The sequence below is a fragment of the Tiliqua scincoides genome, chromosome 2, assembly GCF_035046505.1.
Source record: "Tiliqua scincoides isolate rTilSci1 chromosome 2, rTilSci1.hap2, whole genome shotgun sequence".
Lineage (NCBI taxonomy): Eukaryota > Metazoa > Chordata > Lepidosauria > Squamata > Scincidae > Tiliqua > Tiliqua scincoides.
The window spans coordinates 113306306-113321862 of record NC_089822.1 but is presented as its reverse complement, the minus strand read 5'-3'; the positions used below and the strand labels follow the sequence as shown (position 1 = coordinate 113321862).

The 15557-nt window shown below is 47.3% G+C and overlaps 1 protein-coding gene across 1 annotated transcript; it reads right to left on the bottom strand.

Moving 5' to 3' along the window:
* Positions 1–511: 511 nt before the first annotated feature.
* ZGLP1 (zinc finger GATA like protein 1) lies at positions 512–15557 on the bottom strand. Its single transcript, XM_066612698.1, has 6 exons — positions 15397–15557; positions 11902–12165; positions 11584–11853; positions 4623–4717; positions 2686–2779; positions 512–647 (listed from the first exon to the last, which is right to left on the bottom strand). Exons 1-6 carry the CDS (start codon positions 15555–15557, stop codon positions 512–514), a joined length of 1020 nt encoding a protein of 339 aa, XP_066468795.1.

Below are 15557 nucleotides of genomic sequence, written 5' to 3'. Positions count from 1 at the left end.
GTGGCAAAATCATCTCCTGTTGCTGTGGGGATTATTTCCAAAAGGTGAGGTAGGAGTAAGGGAAGAAGGTAAGATCATGGCAGGAAGAATGACTGCATGAAAAGAATACTTTCTCCTGTCACAGTGTTAAATGCCAGAGTCAATCTCCAACTGCTTAACAGGGACAACCCTGAACAATATTTGCATGTCACATACCCTCATCTACAGAGCATCTTTCATTAGGTCAACAGAGACTGCTGCCACAATCATAAAGGGGGGGTCTGAAGAATAGTCCAGAGAAGCTTCAGGAATACTTCAGCCTCATGGATATTCATTTTCGTCTTCCTAAGCAGCAATGCCATGACAATCCAAGACAATCCATAGAAATTCAAGGATATTCACCTTCACAATGAATTTAAAATTGTATGGGTCTCTCCTGTGCAGCTCCACAAATGAACTTCACCTAGCAGCAAATATCTGACAAACACAACAGAGATATGTGCCTCTCCTTAAAAAAATAAAAAAGCACCTTTTACCTTTTCCCAGATTTGTGGTGGGCAGCTGCAACATGTAATTTGCCTCCACAGTTGGAACAATGTGAGTAGGGTTTCCCACCATGCTTTGGAATATTCCAGCAATGGAAACATCGAATTCTGTACTTTTTGTACCTGGGAAAAACAGAGGTCAATTAAAGTGGTCATGCAGTATCTGGTACATCAGAGTTTCACAAACTGGGGCACTGCAACACCCCAGCCAGGGAAGCCTTATCCCTGTCCCTTTAAGGCAGTGGTTCCCAACCTTTAGAAGCCTGTGGACCACTGAGATAAAAACTGGAATTGTCATGGACCACATGTGGCTGTGGGTGATCTGGCTTCTGCCTTCTCTGGTGGTCTGTCTTCCAAGCACTCCCCTACAGACTGCCAGGGAGGACAGAGAATGGACTGCCCACAGTCACAGCTGACAAGTGGTTGTGGCTGTAGGCAGTCTCCAGCCTATTTGGTGGAGAGTGCATGCTCAGCAAGACACTAGAAGTTATCAAAAGAAATTTTTTTTCCTGAGACCTTGCGGACCACTTCTCAAGGTCTCGCGGACCACATATGGTCTCCGAACCACAGGTTGGGAACCAGTGCTTTAAAGGGACAGGGGACAACGTGATGCCCAGGATTATGCTGCTGCTGGGAACGGAAGTGGTTTTATTTTTTTTTAAACTTACCAGAAGCCAGCTCAGGAGTCCTGGAGGCCCTCTGCAAGACTCCTCACACCTCCAAACATCATAAAAAAAAACAAAAAAGGGCACTTCTGGTTTTTGATGCAAAACGGGAAGTACCTTTTATATATCTGAAGGTGCAGGGAGCCTGGCAGAGTGTTCCCCTGCCCCCCAAGACTCCTGTGCTGGCTCCTAGTAAGTAAAAAAAAAAACCCTTCTGTCCCAAGCAGCAGCATGATCCTGGGGATTGCGTTTCTGCCTTTGCAACTTAATTCAAAATTGACCAATGAGCATGAGTGTTCTGAGAGCTAACAAGGTGTTGTTATGACACAGCATGGAACCAATAAGATGTTATTGTGAGTCAGCTCCCTTTTCCATGTATCAGAGCTAATACTCAAACTCCTATCCAGCTGTGTGAGCATCACCAAGTTGGCCACTGTTTCTTTGTTGCTTACTGATTGGTTTGCTAACCTGTACTGTTCTATAGTAAAATAAATAAATAAAGAGGGGTGATACCATGAGTTACCAGACTGGGTGACACTAATCCTAGCAATGCCACTGGTGGGAAGGTTTAGTGTTGTTGATCACTGGCTTAGATGACTTTTAAATTAGATTCTAAACATTCATGGTGGACTATAGTCTATCAGTGGTTATTAACCATGATGGCTACATTGAACTTCCAGATGCAGCGGCAGTATGTCACTGAGTCAGGGACAGGCCCAGCGTTTGTATTTCAGGGGAGGGAGCATGAGCACTCTTAACTCCAGAGGCCAGGTCAACTGGTGTTTACTGGTGGCCCAGTAAACTAGTGGGCTCCCAGCTGAAATTTGAACTCTGTGGCTGCAGTTTGCTGAATGGGTAGACCTGGGCTCCCCCATGGACTTGGAGCCGAGATCTACCAGCTGGGTAAATCTGGGCTCCCATTCTGATTGCCCTCTGGAGCCATCTCTTCCAGGAGGGTAGATCTGGGTTCCTAGTTAAACTTTGGCCTCTGTGGCTGTTTGCTGGGCAGGTAGACCTGAGGTCCTACCCAGACTGGAAGCCCAGATTAGTTAATTTTGTTGTACAGGGTGGAGTCAAAAACTTATGGGCCCTGAGTGTCAAATGATCTAGCTATGCCACTGCTGTACATAATGATCTATTTGACTTCTGTGAATTGCAGCAATCCCCTCCCCCCCCCCAATTTCCTTTCTTATTCTAAAGACGTGAAAGTAGAAGTATCCTGCCACATAGAGACAAAAAAGAAGAGATCACCTTTCCTCTGAACAGAAAGCTAAGAATCCCAGGTTTCAGAAGAGGGGAAAGAAGAGTGATGGGGATATAAACTGTGTTCAATCTACATGCAGTCAAGAGGAAGAGATTTTGTTGGTTAGTGCAGTGGCCTGTGGGAACCCGTGGCTAAATTAACCATTTGTTACAACTTCTTTCTGCACATTTTAGAGACCCTTAATGGATAAGCGTCCTATGTTGGGTTTTGAGAGAGAAAATACTCCAGATACCTAATGCCACAAGCATTGCAGAGTGGGGTCCCATCTTCAGCATCTCTCCACAGAGGTGTTTTCTTGGTCTTGCAAGAAGCACAACGCTTATTCCCTTAAAGGCAAAGGACAATTGGATCAATATCTGAGCAGCTAATGTTCCTATCTTAGGCATTTGCTTCACCAGGCAAGTGCCTAGGTGAGTGTTTTTTTTTTTTTAGACTTTCCCACATTCACACACACACACACACACACAAAGTATTTGTGAACATTTAGGAGCAATCTTACTAGGAGCATAGAATACAGGTTGGTCTTTGGCATCTGCAGGGGTTCTGTTCCCAGAATCCTCATGGATGCCAAAAACAGCAGATATTGAAATCTGCAGTCCAACCCGTTTTCTGCTGCATGGGGCAGCCGCATGCAGATGTGCTTTCCTGTCCTCCTCAGAATGCCTGCCGGAGCCTTCTACAAGACACTTCTGGTTTTTGTGAAAACCAGAAGTGCCTGCCAGAAGGTTCCGGCCTCCCTGCACCTCTTCTGACCTCCTGGACACAAACTTGCTCATGTTCAGGAGGTCCCCTGTAAGTCCTCCAGGCACAGGGTTTGGAACAAGGGGTAGGTCAAATCAGTGGGTTTTGAATCAGCAGGTAAGGAGGATTCAGTGTTACGCAGAATACTGGTGATAGGCGATGTTGGTGACAGAATGACTCTCTAGGCCGGGTTGCTGCAACATGGTCACACAAAGGTGAACAGGTACTTCAGGGACTGACAGCAAGACCTTGACAACTGCCTGTGTGTGTCAATCTTTGAGCCTTGATTTTTCATCCACTGAACTTCTGTGCCCGTGCAGTGACTTACAGAATCAGGTCAATTGGATCAAAAACACACCATTCATTCTTAAAGCAAACCCCCAAAAAACTGCTTCCATAAATTTTTCTGGAATTTTTCTGTGGAAAGTAGAGAGATAAAACTGTTCTTCTGTACTTTTTCAGAGTGTTAGGGTCACCCCATTTTATGCACCACAAGGGCAAAGGCAGTTATTTTAGGGAAATTGGGGCACAGGAATAGTTTGCAAGGTATTCTGCGCCCCCCCCCCCCCGTAATTAATAATGAAACTGGCATACTTTTTACAGTAAGGGACTAAACTGGTGCACAAATGAATCATTCGCTGGAAAAGAAGTAAAAATGTGCAAACAGAGAAATATTCAGTCACATTGCATAAGTGCTTACCATGGTGCAAGGGGGCAGATGTTTCCCTTATCTCAAGGAAATCCCACCTGCTAAATTCTGCAGCCGTGCTGGTGCTGCTGCGTTGACATGGGGGGCTTTGCGCTGGATTGGGCTCCTTGTTTGCTTCATTTGCTACGTCTGACAATTGTTAGCATGATGTTTTCACTGGATGGACCCTCAACTGTCTCCAAACTGAAGACTGCTATGCAGGTGAAAAACACTCCCCGTCCTAGCTAGCGCTTACAGTTCTTCCACACTGCTGCTGCTCCTCACACCTGATCTTGACACAGAGATGCTCTAGGCAGTTGCATCTATTTCCCATCGCCCCAGCAGGCTTTGCAACAGGATGTCCAGGCAGATGCAACTGCCCAGAGTAATCCTGTGTCAAGATTGGGTGCCAGGAACAGCAGCAGCACAGCAGAATGGTAAGCATTGCTCACACAAGGAAGGGCCATCTCCAAACGCTGGACCTGGCCCATGAGTCGTAATTGGAAGAGCCCTGTGCTAGACCAGCATCCAGCTTGCAATACCTGAACATTGCCATGGGTTACGACACCAAAGATTGTTGCAACCCAATCAAAACATTTAATCGCCTGCACAATTACTAAAAAAAGATCAGATCATTAGAGTTTGTTCTCCTGAAGAAAAAGGGATCAGCATGTCTTTGCCTTTGTAAAATCCTATAATACCAGTTGGTACAATATTTAATGCCTAAAAAATTAACATACTGTGGGTAGAGAGGCATTCTTCTTCCTCCTCCAAACTCCCAGCTTTGAGTTCTTCTCTTCCTATAGGAACTTGGCTTCTTTTCCTAGGTTTTCCACTGAACATAGATTAGATTTATAATATTTTAGATAAGCTTTAAAAACACTGATTTCCAAATTATTTTAATTGGTTCTATATCCTGCTCAGTTGCTAAGAACACTAACCTTGTTTACCTCACACAATTTCATAATTACTTTGGGACGGTTAACATCTTTCCCATTTTAAAAACCAGGATCTGCAAACTACTGGCTAGGGGCCATAAATGGTCAGTCACAAGATTTTATCCAGCCCGTAGCAACTTGGATATTTGTCAGAGCATTGGCTAATGTTTGACATTTTTACTCATTATATACCATTTCTCAGTTTAAGCATGGCATTAAACTCCAAAGCTGGCATTAAACTAAAAAAAAATCAAAGTAAAACTTATTCATTCATCTAAATTTCATTAATTCATATATAAAACTGAATTTTTTTTTCAGCCCATGAAAAATGTATAAAATATACAATGTGGCTCTCATACTGAAAAGTTTGGAGACCCTGGTTATATAGACTACTGGAGAACAGAGGCTGAGAGATAAGTCACTGTGACTCCATGGCTGAGGACATTGGATCTGTAATAGCTCTCAGATCCAAAGTCATTATACTATCCAGTGGCAGACTTCCACAGCCCCGCACCTGGGGCAAAGATCCACGATGCCATCCCCTTGCTACATGTCACCTCCCCTTGTGCGAAGTCGCTCCCCCTCCCCACTTACCGCAGCAATACCGAGCCTTGTGTAACTCCAGGACCAACCGGAAAGTGTTTTGAAGTTCCACAGGGGTCTTAAACTGCACTTTTGGAAAATCAGAAGTGCAGTTTCTGACTGCATCAGAAGCCTCAGAGAAGCTTCCCGCACGGTCCTAGAAGCGCACAGACCTAGCAACCAGGGCATCTGCTTCATTTACAAAACGCTAGGTCTGCTGCTGATACTATCCACTCTAGGGCCCAACCCTTAATTCCATTAGCACTGGTGCTGAGCTCCCGCGCCAGCACTGGGTGTCACAAACGTGTCCTCCGCACCCAGAGAAGACGGGCCACCGGCGCTGGACCAGCACTAGTTGGCACTGAGCCTCTGCACCATGTGAAGGGCTGGCAGGTGCTCTTGAAGCGCTGGCTGGCAACAAGTACTTTCGGGGCAGGGGGGAAGCAGGGAGTGGGAAGAACAGAGGGGAAGAGAGCAGGGTAGGGGGAGGAACCTGGGCAGGAGGGGGTGGGACCAGCAAAGCCCTGCCCCACAGGATCTTATGCTTCATGTTGGGCTGAAAAGCCTCTCCTGGAGCTGTTCCAGTCTGTGCTGGCAAACTAGCCAGCACAGACTGGAAGAGACCCATTGCGGGGCCTGCGCTCTTACCTGAGGAAGGGAAAAAATGCCCCTTCTCCTGAACAGACTCCAGCAGCTGCCATGACACCCATAGGATGCAGTGGTAGCCATTTCGGTGCAACTGCTCCTCTGGATGCCAGGCAGCTTAGGATTGGGCTGCTGGTCATTTACAGCAGGCCAACAAAAATAAGTCGGAAACACTCTCAAGTCAGTATACGTACGGGGGGGGCATATTCATGGATCCCCTATCTGTAGATTCAGTTACCCATGTATCAGGCCCATGGGCCCCTCTGCATGCATCTTCCATGCACACCCACTCCAAAGGCAAGGGGAGCTCTGCTCCCCTGAGCTCCGGATGTCTATTCATGGCCTCTGCCAGGCTCAGAATGAGCTTGGCAGCTCAAAGCACGTGATTTTCCAAGAGAAACCAGAAATGACATTTTTAATGCTATATAAGACATTGGGAAGCCCCAGCGGGCATTAAAAACATCACTTTTGGATTTTCTGTGAAACTGAAAGTCATGTGTTTTGAGCTCCTGAATGTCCAAAACATCATGGACAGACATCCGCAGTCTCTGCTGTGCTCAGCAGAGCTCCCCTTGGCTCCAGAGGGTGGAGGGACAGGCGTTGCCCATATCCACGGTATCAGGTAACTGTGGGGGGGTCCGGAACAGAATCCCCATGGATATGGGGTCATGCCTGTAAAACATTTTTTAAAAATGCAAATGTTAATGAAAACTTATAGAGTAGTAAAAAAATCCTTAAACCTAAATATTTAAAGCCCACAGTACACATGGCTAGTAACCTTCTGGAGTTAAACAACAGGAGTAATGCCTGGCAAATATTGAAAAACATTGCATATATACAGGTGTGCACCACTTAACAATGGGGATATGTTCTCCGATTCCCTGTTGTTATGCAATTAGGTCATTAAGTGAACATTCAGCCCAATCTAGTGCCTTTGTTGTGTAAAAAGATGCTCCCTACCAGACATTCTCTGGTTTAGCAGGCTTCTGGAGGCCGATTAAGAACCTCTTTGTTGTGTAAACAGACACTCTGCTGCAAGCTATGAGAGATCTGATTGTCTCAGTAAGAGCCTCTTTGTTGTGCTTCTCCATTGTATAGGTGGTCTGCCATTAAGCGGAAGGTTGTTAAGCGGTTGTATACTTTTCCTCCTTGAGTGTAACTATCCTAGGCCAGCTCATCACTACAATTTTGTTTCATCCACATCATATTACATCAAATATAGTTATTCCCCATTTGTATTAGTTTCTCTTTTCCAAGAGAGCATGTCAAAATATTTAACCAATACTTTTATACTGGACTCTTTTTATACTCTTTTATACCAGAGGTTGAGTCTGATTTATACCTTTTAACAGCCCAATCCTAAACAGTACTGGCATATCAGGGCCACACAGTCGACACTATAGCCAGCACCGCAATTCAGCAGGCTACATTTAAGATTGAAGAGTCTACATTTGTTCCCTTAACCCATGTAGAGCTCTAGCCTGTACAATGGGGCTAATCAGATTTGTGCCAGAGAAATCAGTGGCACAAGTCCAAGAAGCCCCATGTCAGGTTTTCAAGCCCAGGAGGGGGAAATAGGATTCCTCACAGGCCAGTATTGTCAATCCTGCCCCCTTACAGGCCAAAAACGCTTCCCTCTGCTCTCCCCGATTCTACCCTGCCCTGTTCCACGCACCCCCTTGTGCCACTTGGCAGGAACTTACCTGCTTTGTTGGATTGTGCACTTGGATTCAGCACTGGACAGCACTTTCCTGTCTGCTTACTCACAGACAGTAAGTGCTGCTTACTCACAGGGTGCCACAAATGTGCTTTACAGCCCCTCCCCACATTGGGGTACTCAGTAAAATTATAAGTTCTTTCAAATGACCAGGAAAAAAAACATGTAACATTCAGAGTGCCATTGGGAAAATGCAAACTCCACAGTAGTATGGATGCTTCCAGCAAGATCTGGCCTTCAGCCTACCTTCCAGCAAGAAGGTAAGCTGAAGGTTTTTCAGGAGATGAATTTGGAGAGTAATTTCAAGGCAGAAAAATTAGACTGATTTTATCCAAAATATACTGCCCCATCCTCCACAGTTTGGCCAGAAGTGGCACAGAAGTACAAAGCAGTGGCACAGAAGTACAAAGTGGGGGTACTGTATGCAGTGATGTTGCTAGGGGTAATGGGGGTGAACCACATTGCGGGAAGTGACACCACTAGTTGTCAGGATTGTGGAAACATTTAGGAAAATTTGTATTTATAAACAATATCATAACATATCATTTGGAAGGTAATTTAATACATAATGTAACAAAAAACCACATTGAATTATCTCTATTCCATCAAAAGTTATAGCCAAATAAACAGAAAAAGAAACCACAACTGTCTTATGTAACAAAAAGTGGATTTCTTTAACTCAAAACTGATCAATGAGATTGATTGTTCTGAGAGCAAATGAGGAGTTATGACAAAGCATGGAACTGATAAGATGTTAGCATCAGTTACTGTACAAATCACCTCTCATTTCTATGTGTCAGAGCTAAAACTAGAAGTCCTATTGTGCGAGTGTCATGCTGGCCACTGGTTTTTTTGTTAGTTATTGATTTGTTGGGTGACCTATACCATTATATATTAAAAAATATTTAAATAAATAAAGTTAATGGGAGTGACAACATGAGTTATTGCACTGAGTGACACCAACCCTAGTGATTTTTTATGGGGGCGGTTGTTAAAAATTTATGGGTCAGTGATATCAAATGACCTAGCTACACCACTGATTGCATGTAAATTCCCAAGAATTGCAATACATGCACACACTTGGGAGCACCTTAGGAGCGCATTGCCATCTCTGGAGACAGAAAGTCAGGTGCCACGGAAAGCAAGGAGGAAGTTTGAAAGGCTGCAACAACTTTTACACTTTGTGTATCAAAAACTAAAGGCCCAAATCTATCCAACATTCCAGTGCCAATGCAGCTACAGTGGAGCCCTGAAGTGAGGAATGAATATTCCCTTACCTTGAGCAAGCTTCTGTGTGTGTCCCTGCACCCTGAAGAGTGTGGAATATGGCATGTGGTGTTTCTGATTAATGGATCAGTTGGCAGAAATCTCATCCACTCCCCCATGAGCAGAAGTACCATTCTGCCAGGCAACGCTAGTCAGGAACTAACCCTGACTTTACACCATCATACCCCTGACATTACCTTTTCTGCATTCTCTGTTACAGTGCTTTTGGGAACACAACCAATGGTGCAATTGTGTTCTTAGGATCATGTCAAATAAAATGGGAGGACATAAGAAAAACTCTTAGGAAAAGGGAATATTGGGAACCAATTCACATTTCTGGGAGGATCACATGATCCTGCTTCTATTCCCAGTGGCGCGTCTGGAGGGGTGGAGGGAGGGCAAGTGTCCGGAGCGCTGTGTCAGTGCAGCACTCCAGACTGTATGGGAAATCTTCTGAGGCTTCTGCTGCGATCTTAAGCAGTACTTCTGGTTTCCCAGAAGAACTGCTGAAGACCATGGGGAAGCCTCAGAACTCTTTCCCAGCTGCCCCCAACATTGTGTGAGACTCTATTGTGCTGGTTAAGTGGGGTGCAGTGGGACAGCATCATAGACCATCGTAGGCATATAGCAGGGCAGGTCTGTTACTGTCTATTCCTCATAATTCCAAAATCATGTAAGCAATTTAATTTAAAACTACACGAAATGAACAATAGCTTTGGAACAGAAGAATGCAATTCCATTTTTAGTGCATGCTTGTAGAACAGAGAAAAAAAGTGCTGTTGAACACAGCTTTCCACTGTTACCTGGTGATTCTTGTACAATTCATGGGTGAAAGCAGTTGTCCCTAGCTATATCATAGAATCTTTTTCAAGAGCTGCTTATTTGTTGCTGCCTCTTCTTTTTTCAGATTTTGAGCCCCTTTGGGTCAGTGAATAATTTTTTCCCCCACTATGTAAATCACTTTGTCAACTATTTGTTGAAAAGCAATATAATAATAAACTAGCTCCTATATCAGAGAGAGTACCTATGAGAACAGCGTAGATTTCATAAATGGTTATTTTTCAAGTCAATTTTAAATGAACTTCCTACAATTTCATTTATGAGTGATACCCGGTGCAGTGGCATAGCAGTTGGGGGGTGAGCCATCCCAGGTGCCAAGCCAGAAAGGGGTGCCATGTGAGGTCCAGCAGGACCATAAGTGGCAGCAGGAGAAGCAGGAGTACAAATGTGGCTGTAGGTTGCTGCTGCCTCCTCATGTTTCAATGACTTTGCGATCTTGCTGCCACCCCATTCCTTCTCCTTTGGAGTCTTACAGCCCAATCCTACCCAAATTTCCAGTGCTGGTGCTGCTGTGCATATGGGGTATGCACTGCTTCCTGTGTTGGGGGTGCAGTCACAGAGGCCTCCTTAAGGTTTGGGAACATTTTGTTCCCTTACCCCGGGGCTGCATCGCAGTTGCACCGGTGCTGGAAAGTTGGATAGGATTGAGCTGTTAGTCTCCAAAGGAGAAGGAATAGGGCAGCAGCGAGATGACAAAGCTGCCACCATCACCATTGCCTTCTCTTCCAGAAGAACCCAGAAGTGACATTATGATGTCACCTCCCAGAGTGCCGTTGCCATCACCTCTGTTTACATTGGAGGCTCTGCTCAGCACTTCGTGTCCCACCAGAAATCAGGTCAGGACCCACCAGTGGGTCCCAATCCACTGTTTGGTAAATGCTGCAGTACTGTATACTAACAGAAGAGAATCTCCTCCCTAGTACTTTCCTCCAAGCAAAATTGCTTTAACAGCTAAAGAAGAGCTATCCATAAAGAAGCCCTTTGACAAACTTGCACACCACAAAAATACATGCCTTGCTTTTAAAGTTTCTACTTCCCCTCCTCCCACCAAAAGAAATAGGGAAAGAGCATGACTTCTGCACAAGAAGATGGCTATGAGGAGCAACATTTATTGATCTAACACAGCAGGCGGCAAACCCTGGCCCGTGGGCCAAATCCAGTGCTCTGGAAAAGGCGTCCCCACACAACACCGAGCTTTCAATTCCTTGCCACAGCCTCTTATCTTTCAACCCAGTCTCCTCAGAAAGTCATGCTGGGCAGCTGTTCCCATCTGAAAAACAGGGGGAGGGCACACCTGGGATGATGAGCAGCAAAAGTGCCTGCCCAGTGTGAGTTTCTGAGGAGACTGGGTTTGAAAGCTGCTGCTGCGGCACAGAACAGAGCTTCAAGAGATGTGGCAATGACTTTTCTAGGATGTAGTGGTCCACAGTTTGGAAACTTTTGGGAAGGAATTTGTGGAAAAGAAAGTTGAAATTCTAACACCTAGATACTAGTACTAGCATTCATGAATGAAGTTTGAAGTCCTAAAGGAGGCAGAAAGTCAGGAAAGAAATGCTGGTACTAATAAAGAGCCTTGTGATGGGACAGACAATTGGTTCAGGGAGGGGAAAAACCCTTGGGACTCTGGGAAAGATTTTGTTGTTGTGAGAACTACCTCCAACAACTAGTACAATTTTGGCATCGTTTCCCTGAACTGCCCTCCAGCTGCTGTACCTGCTGTATCGGGGGCTAATGAGGAGCTGACAGCCCTCAGAGCTGCTGTGGCACAACTGCATCTGGAAAGTCACCCCTTGGAAGGCAGGATCTCGGGATTCGCAGCTCCGCCTAGGTCTGGGTTGCTTGCGGGAGACTCTTTTCTTGCTGCACTGCGACTCGGGCCTGTGCGGGCCACCAGAGCCCTGTAGCTTCACCGCTCTGGGCTCTTCCACACAGGCTGTCCACAGATGGTTGCCACAACAGTTTTTGAAGAGGGTGCTAGGAGGCCTCTCTTGCTCCACCACGCCAGCCTCTGGGAGCTCGACAGGCTCCGACTCGAGGTTGGAGCAGTGCAGGCTGATGAGGCTCAGGGCATCCAATGGACCAAGAGAGGCCAGAGTAGGGGATAAGCAATCGCCTTGGACCACCGAAGGGGAGCTGTGCCTAGGGTGCACAGCCAAGCCCACCTGCGGTGGAGGCGTGCCTGGGGTGCTACCAATAGGCTCTGGTGGGGAGAGGAGCTGGGCAGTCTCCTGAAGGAAGCTGAGGGCTGTGTTATCTGGCATCTGGAAGCAGCAGGCCATGCCTAGGGACTCACACCTACGGGAAAGAGAAGGAGAGGGTCAGTCAGAGGGTCAACTAGAAGGTTATGTGCTAACAAGAAGGAAAGGCACTTTGCACATATACTATGCTCATGTACCTGGTAGTATGTTCCACTGAACTCACTCCCATTGAACTAGAAAAACTCTCTAATAAAAGCCTCCCTCCTTCAGGTCTGCTAGATTCAAGGATATAATTTAAATTTCAATATTTATAGCTGGGGGAAAGCTATCAGAAAATCTGGAGAATATACTTTAAAATACCTCATAATAACTCTGAACACTCACAAGTCATTCCATGGCAAATCATCACACGTAATATTTTTCTACCTCACGTTCTTAGATTTTGATAAAACTTGTCATAATGATCCTATGGAGTTATTAAAGAACTGCATTTTTTATTTTTTAACTCAGAGTGAAAATATATTTAAGCCTAAATTTTCAAAATGTTATCAAAAAAATGGAATGCTAGGGAGGCGAGACCAGTGGAGCAACGCTCCACCGGATCCAAAGCCTATGATTCCCCGCTGACCTTTTCGTTGGCAGTGAATCGAGTAGCCCCATTGTGGGCTACTCGCTTTACCCGGGGGGGGGGGGGAGGGGAAATTTCTTGTCCTGAGGAGCCATTTTCGATGCTGCCGCAGCCCAGCACCTCAGCCCTGCACCTGAGACAGCTCAGGATTGGGCTATTAATCCCTTCCTTTGATGGGAAAGATTAGGTTTTTTAAATGGATTAAAACAACTTAAGGTCCATTTCTTATCTACTTTAGAGATGTTTGTTGCATCCTCATTAATAAAAAAGCTACCTCAAATTATTACATCACATTTGCTACTGACACTACAGATATTTATCAACAAATAACAGAAGCAAGTTGTCTTCACAAACTGAACACAGGCTACTAAACAATGAACACAGGCTGCTAAAAATTGGTATTTTTGCATTACATCATAGGACAAATAAACACCCCAAATTTCATAAAAATCTGGGGAGGTTCTGAAACAATGTGATGATTTGACATGGAATGATCCCCATGCCTTTTGTTCTGTAAACAGCATCCTTACCCTTTGCATGTCTAGTCAGGTGTAAGTCCCACTGAATTCAATGGAACTACTCCCAGGTAAGTCTAGATAGGCATGCAGTCTAAGACCACCCCACTGAATATAATGGGACTTACTTCTGAGTAGACATCCCTAGGATTGGGCTCTTCCAATAGCCAGAACAAGAGCCTGGAGTAACAGAGCAAGAGAGATAGCCCTGAAACAAAATCTCAAAGCAAAGAATCCTGTGGAACACAAATGACCAAACTTGCTGCAGCAGATGCAAGTTCAGAGATCGAGCTGCCCATGAGGCAAGGCTGCTGTCAGTCTTCCTGGCAGAGACTGCCATATTTCCAGATATCTGTGTGCATTTTAGAGCATAATCATCTACACGTTTCTCAGATAAGTCCCACTGACTTCAGATGAGCCAACTCAAGAGTCTGTTTCTGTGTCTGTGGCTTCTTAGCATCAGATCACAACCTTCTCGACTCAGCAAAACCAGTGTTTTTATACCTTCATAAGTTTTTCAACTCAACTCAACAACCCTGTATTGGTACGTACATCTTTTTGAAGTCAATGAGCGCTTCCTCATGTTACATCCCCCCTGAGAACCCTGACTCTGGGGCTCCCTCCCACTCCTCACACTGTAGAGATCTTGAAGAAATCTTTGCCAGCCTGGGGAAATAGGCGGCTGGAACACTGGGGGAGCCGGGGAGGACCAGCAGCCCCTGCAGAACATCTTCTCTAGTTAAAACAGGCTCCCCTTCTTTAAATGGAAACTGCCCCCTCACAACTTGGAGACCCTCTTTTTCCGTTCATTCAGATCAGGGAAGGCTACTCAGTCCCCCAGGTGGTGTGCCAGACGCCTCTAATCAGGGATGTGCGGTGGATGCAGAGGCAGGTGAGGCAGAGCCTCCCCTCTAGAGTCCTTTGAAAAGTGCCGCCTCCTTGTGAGGCGCCCAAGCACCCACAACCCATGGGCGGTGGGTAGGGAGGCAGGTGAGGCACAGCCTCCCCACCAGAGTTCTTCAAAAAGCACCGCCTCTGTGTGAGGCGCTCAAGTATCCACAATCCATGCACAGAGCACATTCCCCCCCCTCTCTCTCACACACACACTGCCCTCTTCCGTGGGGTGAACTCGCTCTGTGGGTGGATTGTAAGTGCTTGGGCGCCTCACAGGGCTGCGGTGCTTTTGGAAGAACCCCAGGGAAGAGGCTCTGCCTCACCTGCCTCCTCACCCACCTTATGGCCCTAGAACTGAGGAGGGGGGAAAGGACTCTTTCTACCTTGGCGCCACCCCCACGGCCAGCCCCTCCGAGGAGAGCTGCTGCTCCCGCCATCACTGGGGCAGAGCCCAGACTCTCGCCTCTTCTTTCCACGGTCTCCACACAGGGCGCCTCCACCCCCTCTCGCTGCGAAGCCCACCTCTCCGGCCACCAGCCTCCCGCCCTGCAGGCAGCCTCTTTCCTCCCAACCTGGAGACTCCCTCCCGGCGGCGCACCTGCTCAGGCTTCGCAGAGGCGCGCGCAGACCCTTTCCCGCGCGCGCACCTCCGCACGCGCCCTGTGGCGCCTCCAAGCTCTTCCCGGTAGCGGCCGAAGCCCCGGCTCGCGCCTCGCCCGCCCAAAGGCACAAGCGCCTTCGGAGTGGCGCGCAAAGCCCCCGATTGGGCACCTGGAAAGCAGTGGGCAGTCCGATCCCCCGCCTGCCTCCTCGGAACCCAGGCTGCCACCCCCCGTGGCCCCCATCCTCACCCGCTCTGCTGCAGCACCGGCACAGCTGTGCCAATGGGGCGTGTGCTGCAGCCTGCAGAGGGGGCACTCAGGGAGGCCTCCTCCAGGCAAGGCAGTGCTTGTTCCCCGAGCTCACCTCGCTGCCGGAAAGTTGGCGAGGACTTTCGGAATGAACCTGCCTGGTGAATCCCACTGAATCCAGCCAGGCTGCGATCCTCTCCACGCTTCCCTGGGAGTAAGCCCCCCCCAACACAATGGGACTGGCTTCTGAGTAGACATGCCTAGGATCGTGCTCCAAGGCCGCGTTTACTCCCGAGTGAGCATCAAGGAGTTGGGCTTGCTGGCAGAAGTTGCCCAGGAGTGCCTGCAAGGGCTTCGCATTCTGCTGCTCTGGGCCCTGATCTGGAAGGAGAGGTGGGACCGGCTACGGATCTCCCGGGCAGGTTAGCAGAGGAACAAACCTGGCTCCTTTGGAGGCGGCTGCCTCTGACCCGACGCCACCCGGATTGAGGGCGGGGCTGCTGCCGCTGCTGGGCTCGGCTTCCAGGCAGGGCAGGCACAGGAGTTCCTGCAGCACGGAGAAGTCCGGGGGCTGCCCGTCCACGAACAGCATCCTCTCCAT

Bases quoted from the DNA above. Each gene is read 5' to 3' on its own strand.
- ZGLP1 (XM_066612698.1), bottom strand. From the start codon at position 15,557: ATGGAGAGGATGCTGTTCGTGGACGGGCAGCCCCCGGACTTCTCCGTG. The intron at 11,854-11,901 runs GTCGGAGCCTGT...GGAGCAAGAGAG, and splicing joins CTGCACTGCTCCAACCTCGA to GCCTCCTAGCACCCTCTTCA. The intron at 648-2,685 runs GTATCTGGAGTA...TGTTTTTCCCAG, and splicing joins TGCAATGCTTGTGGCATTAG to GTACAAAAAGTACAGAATTC.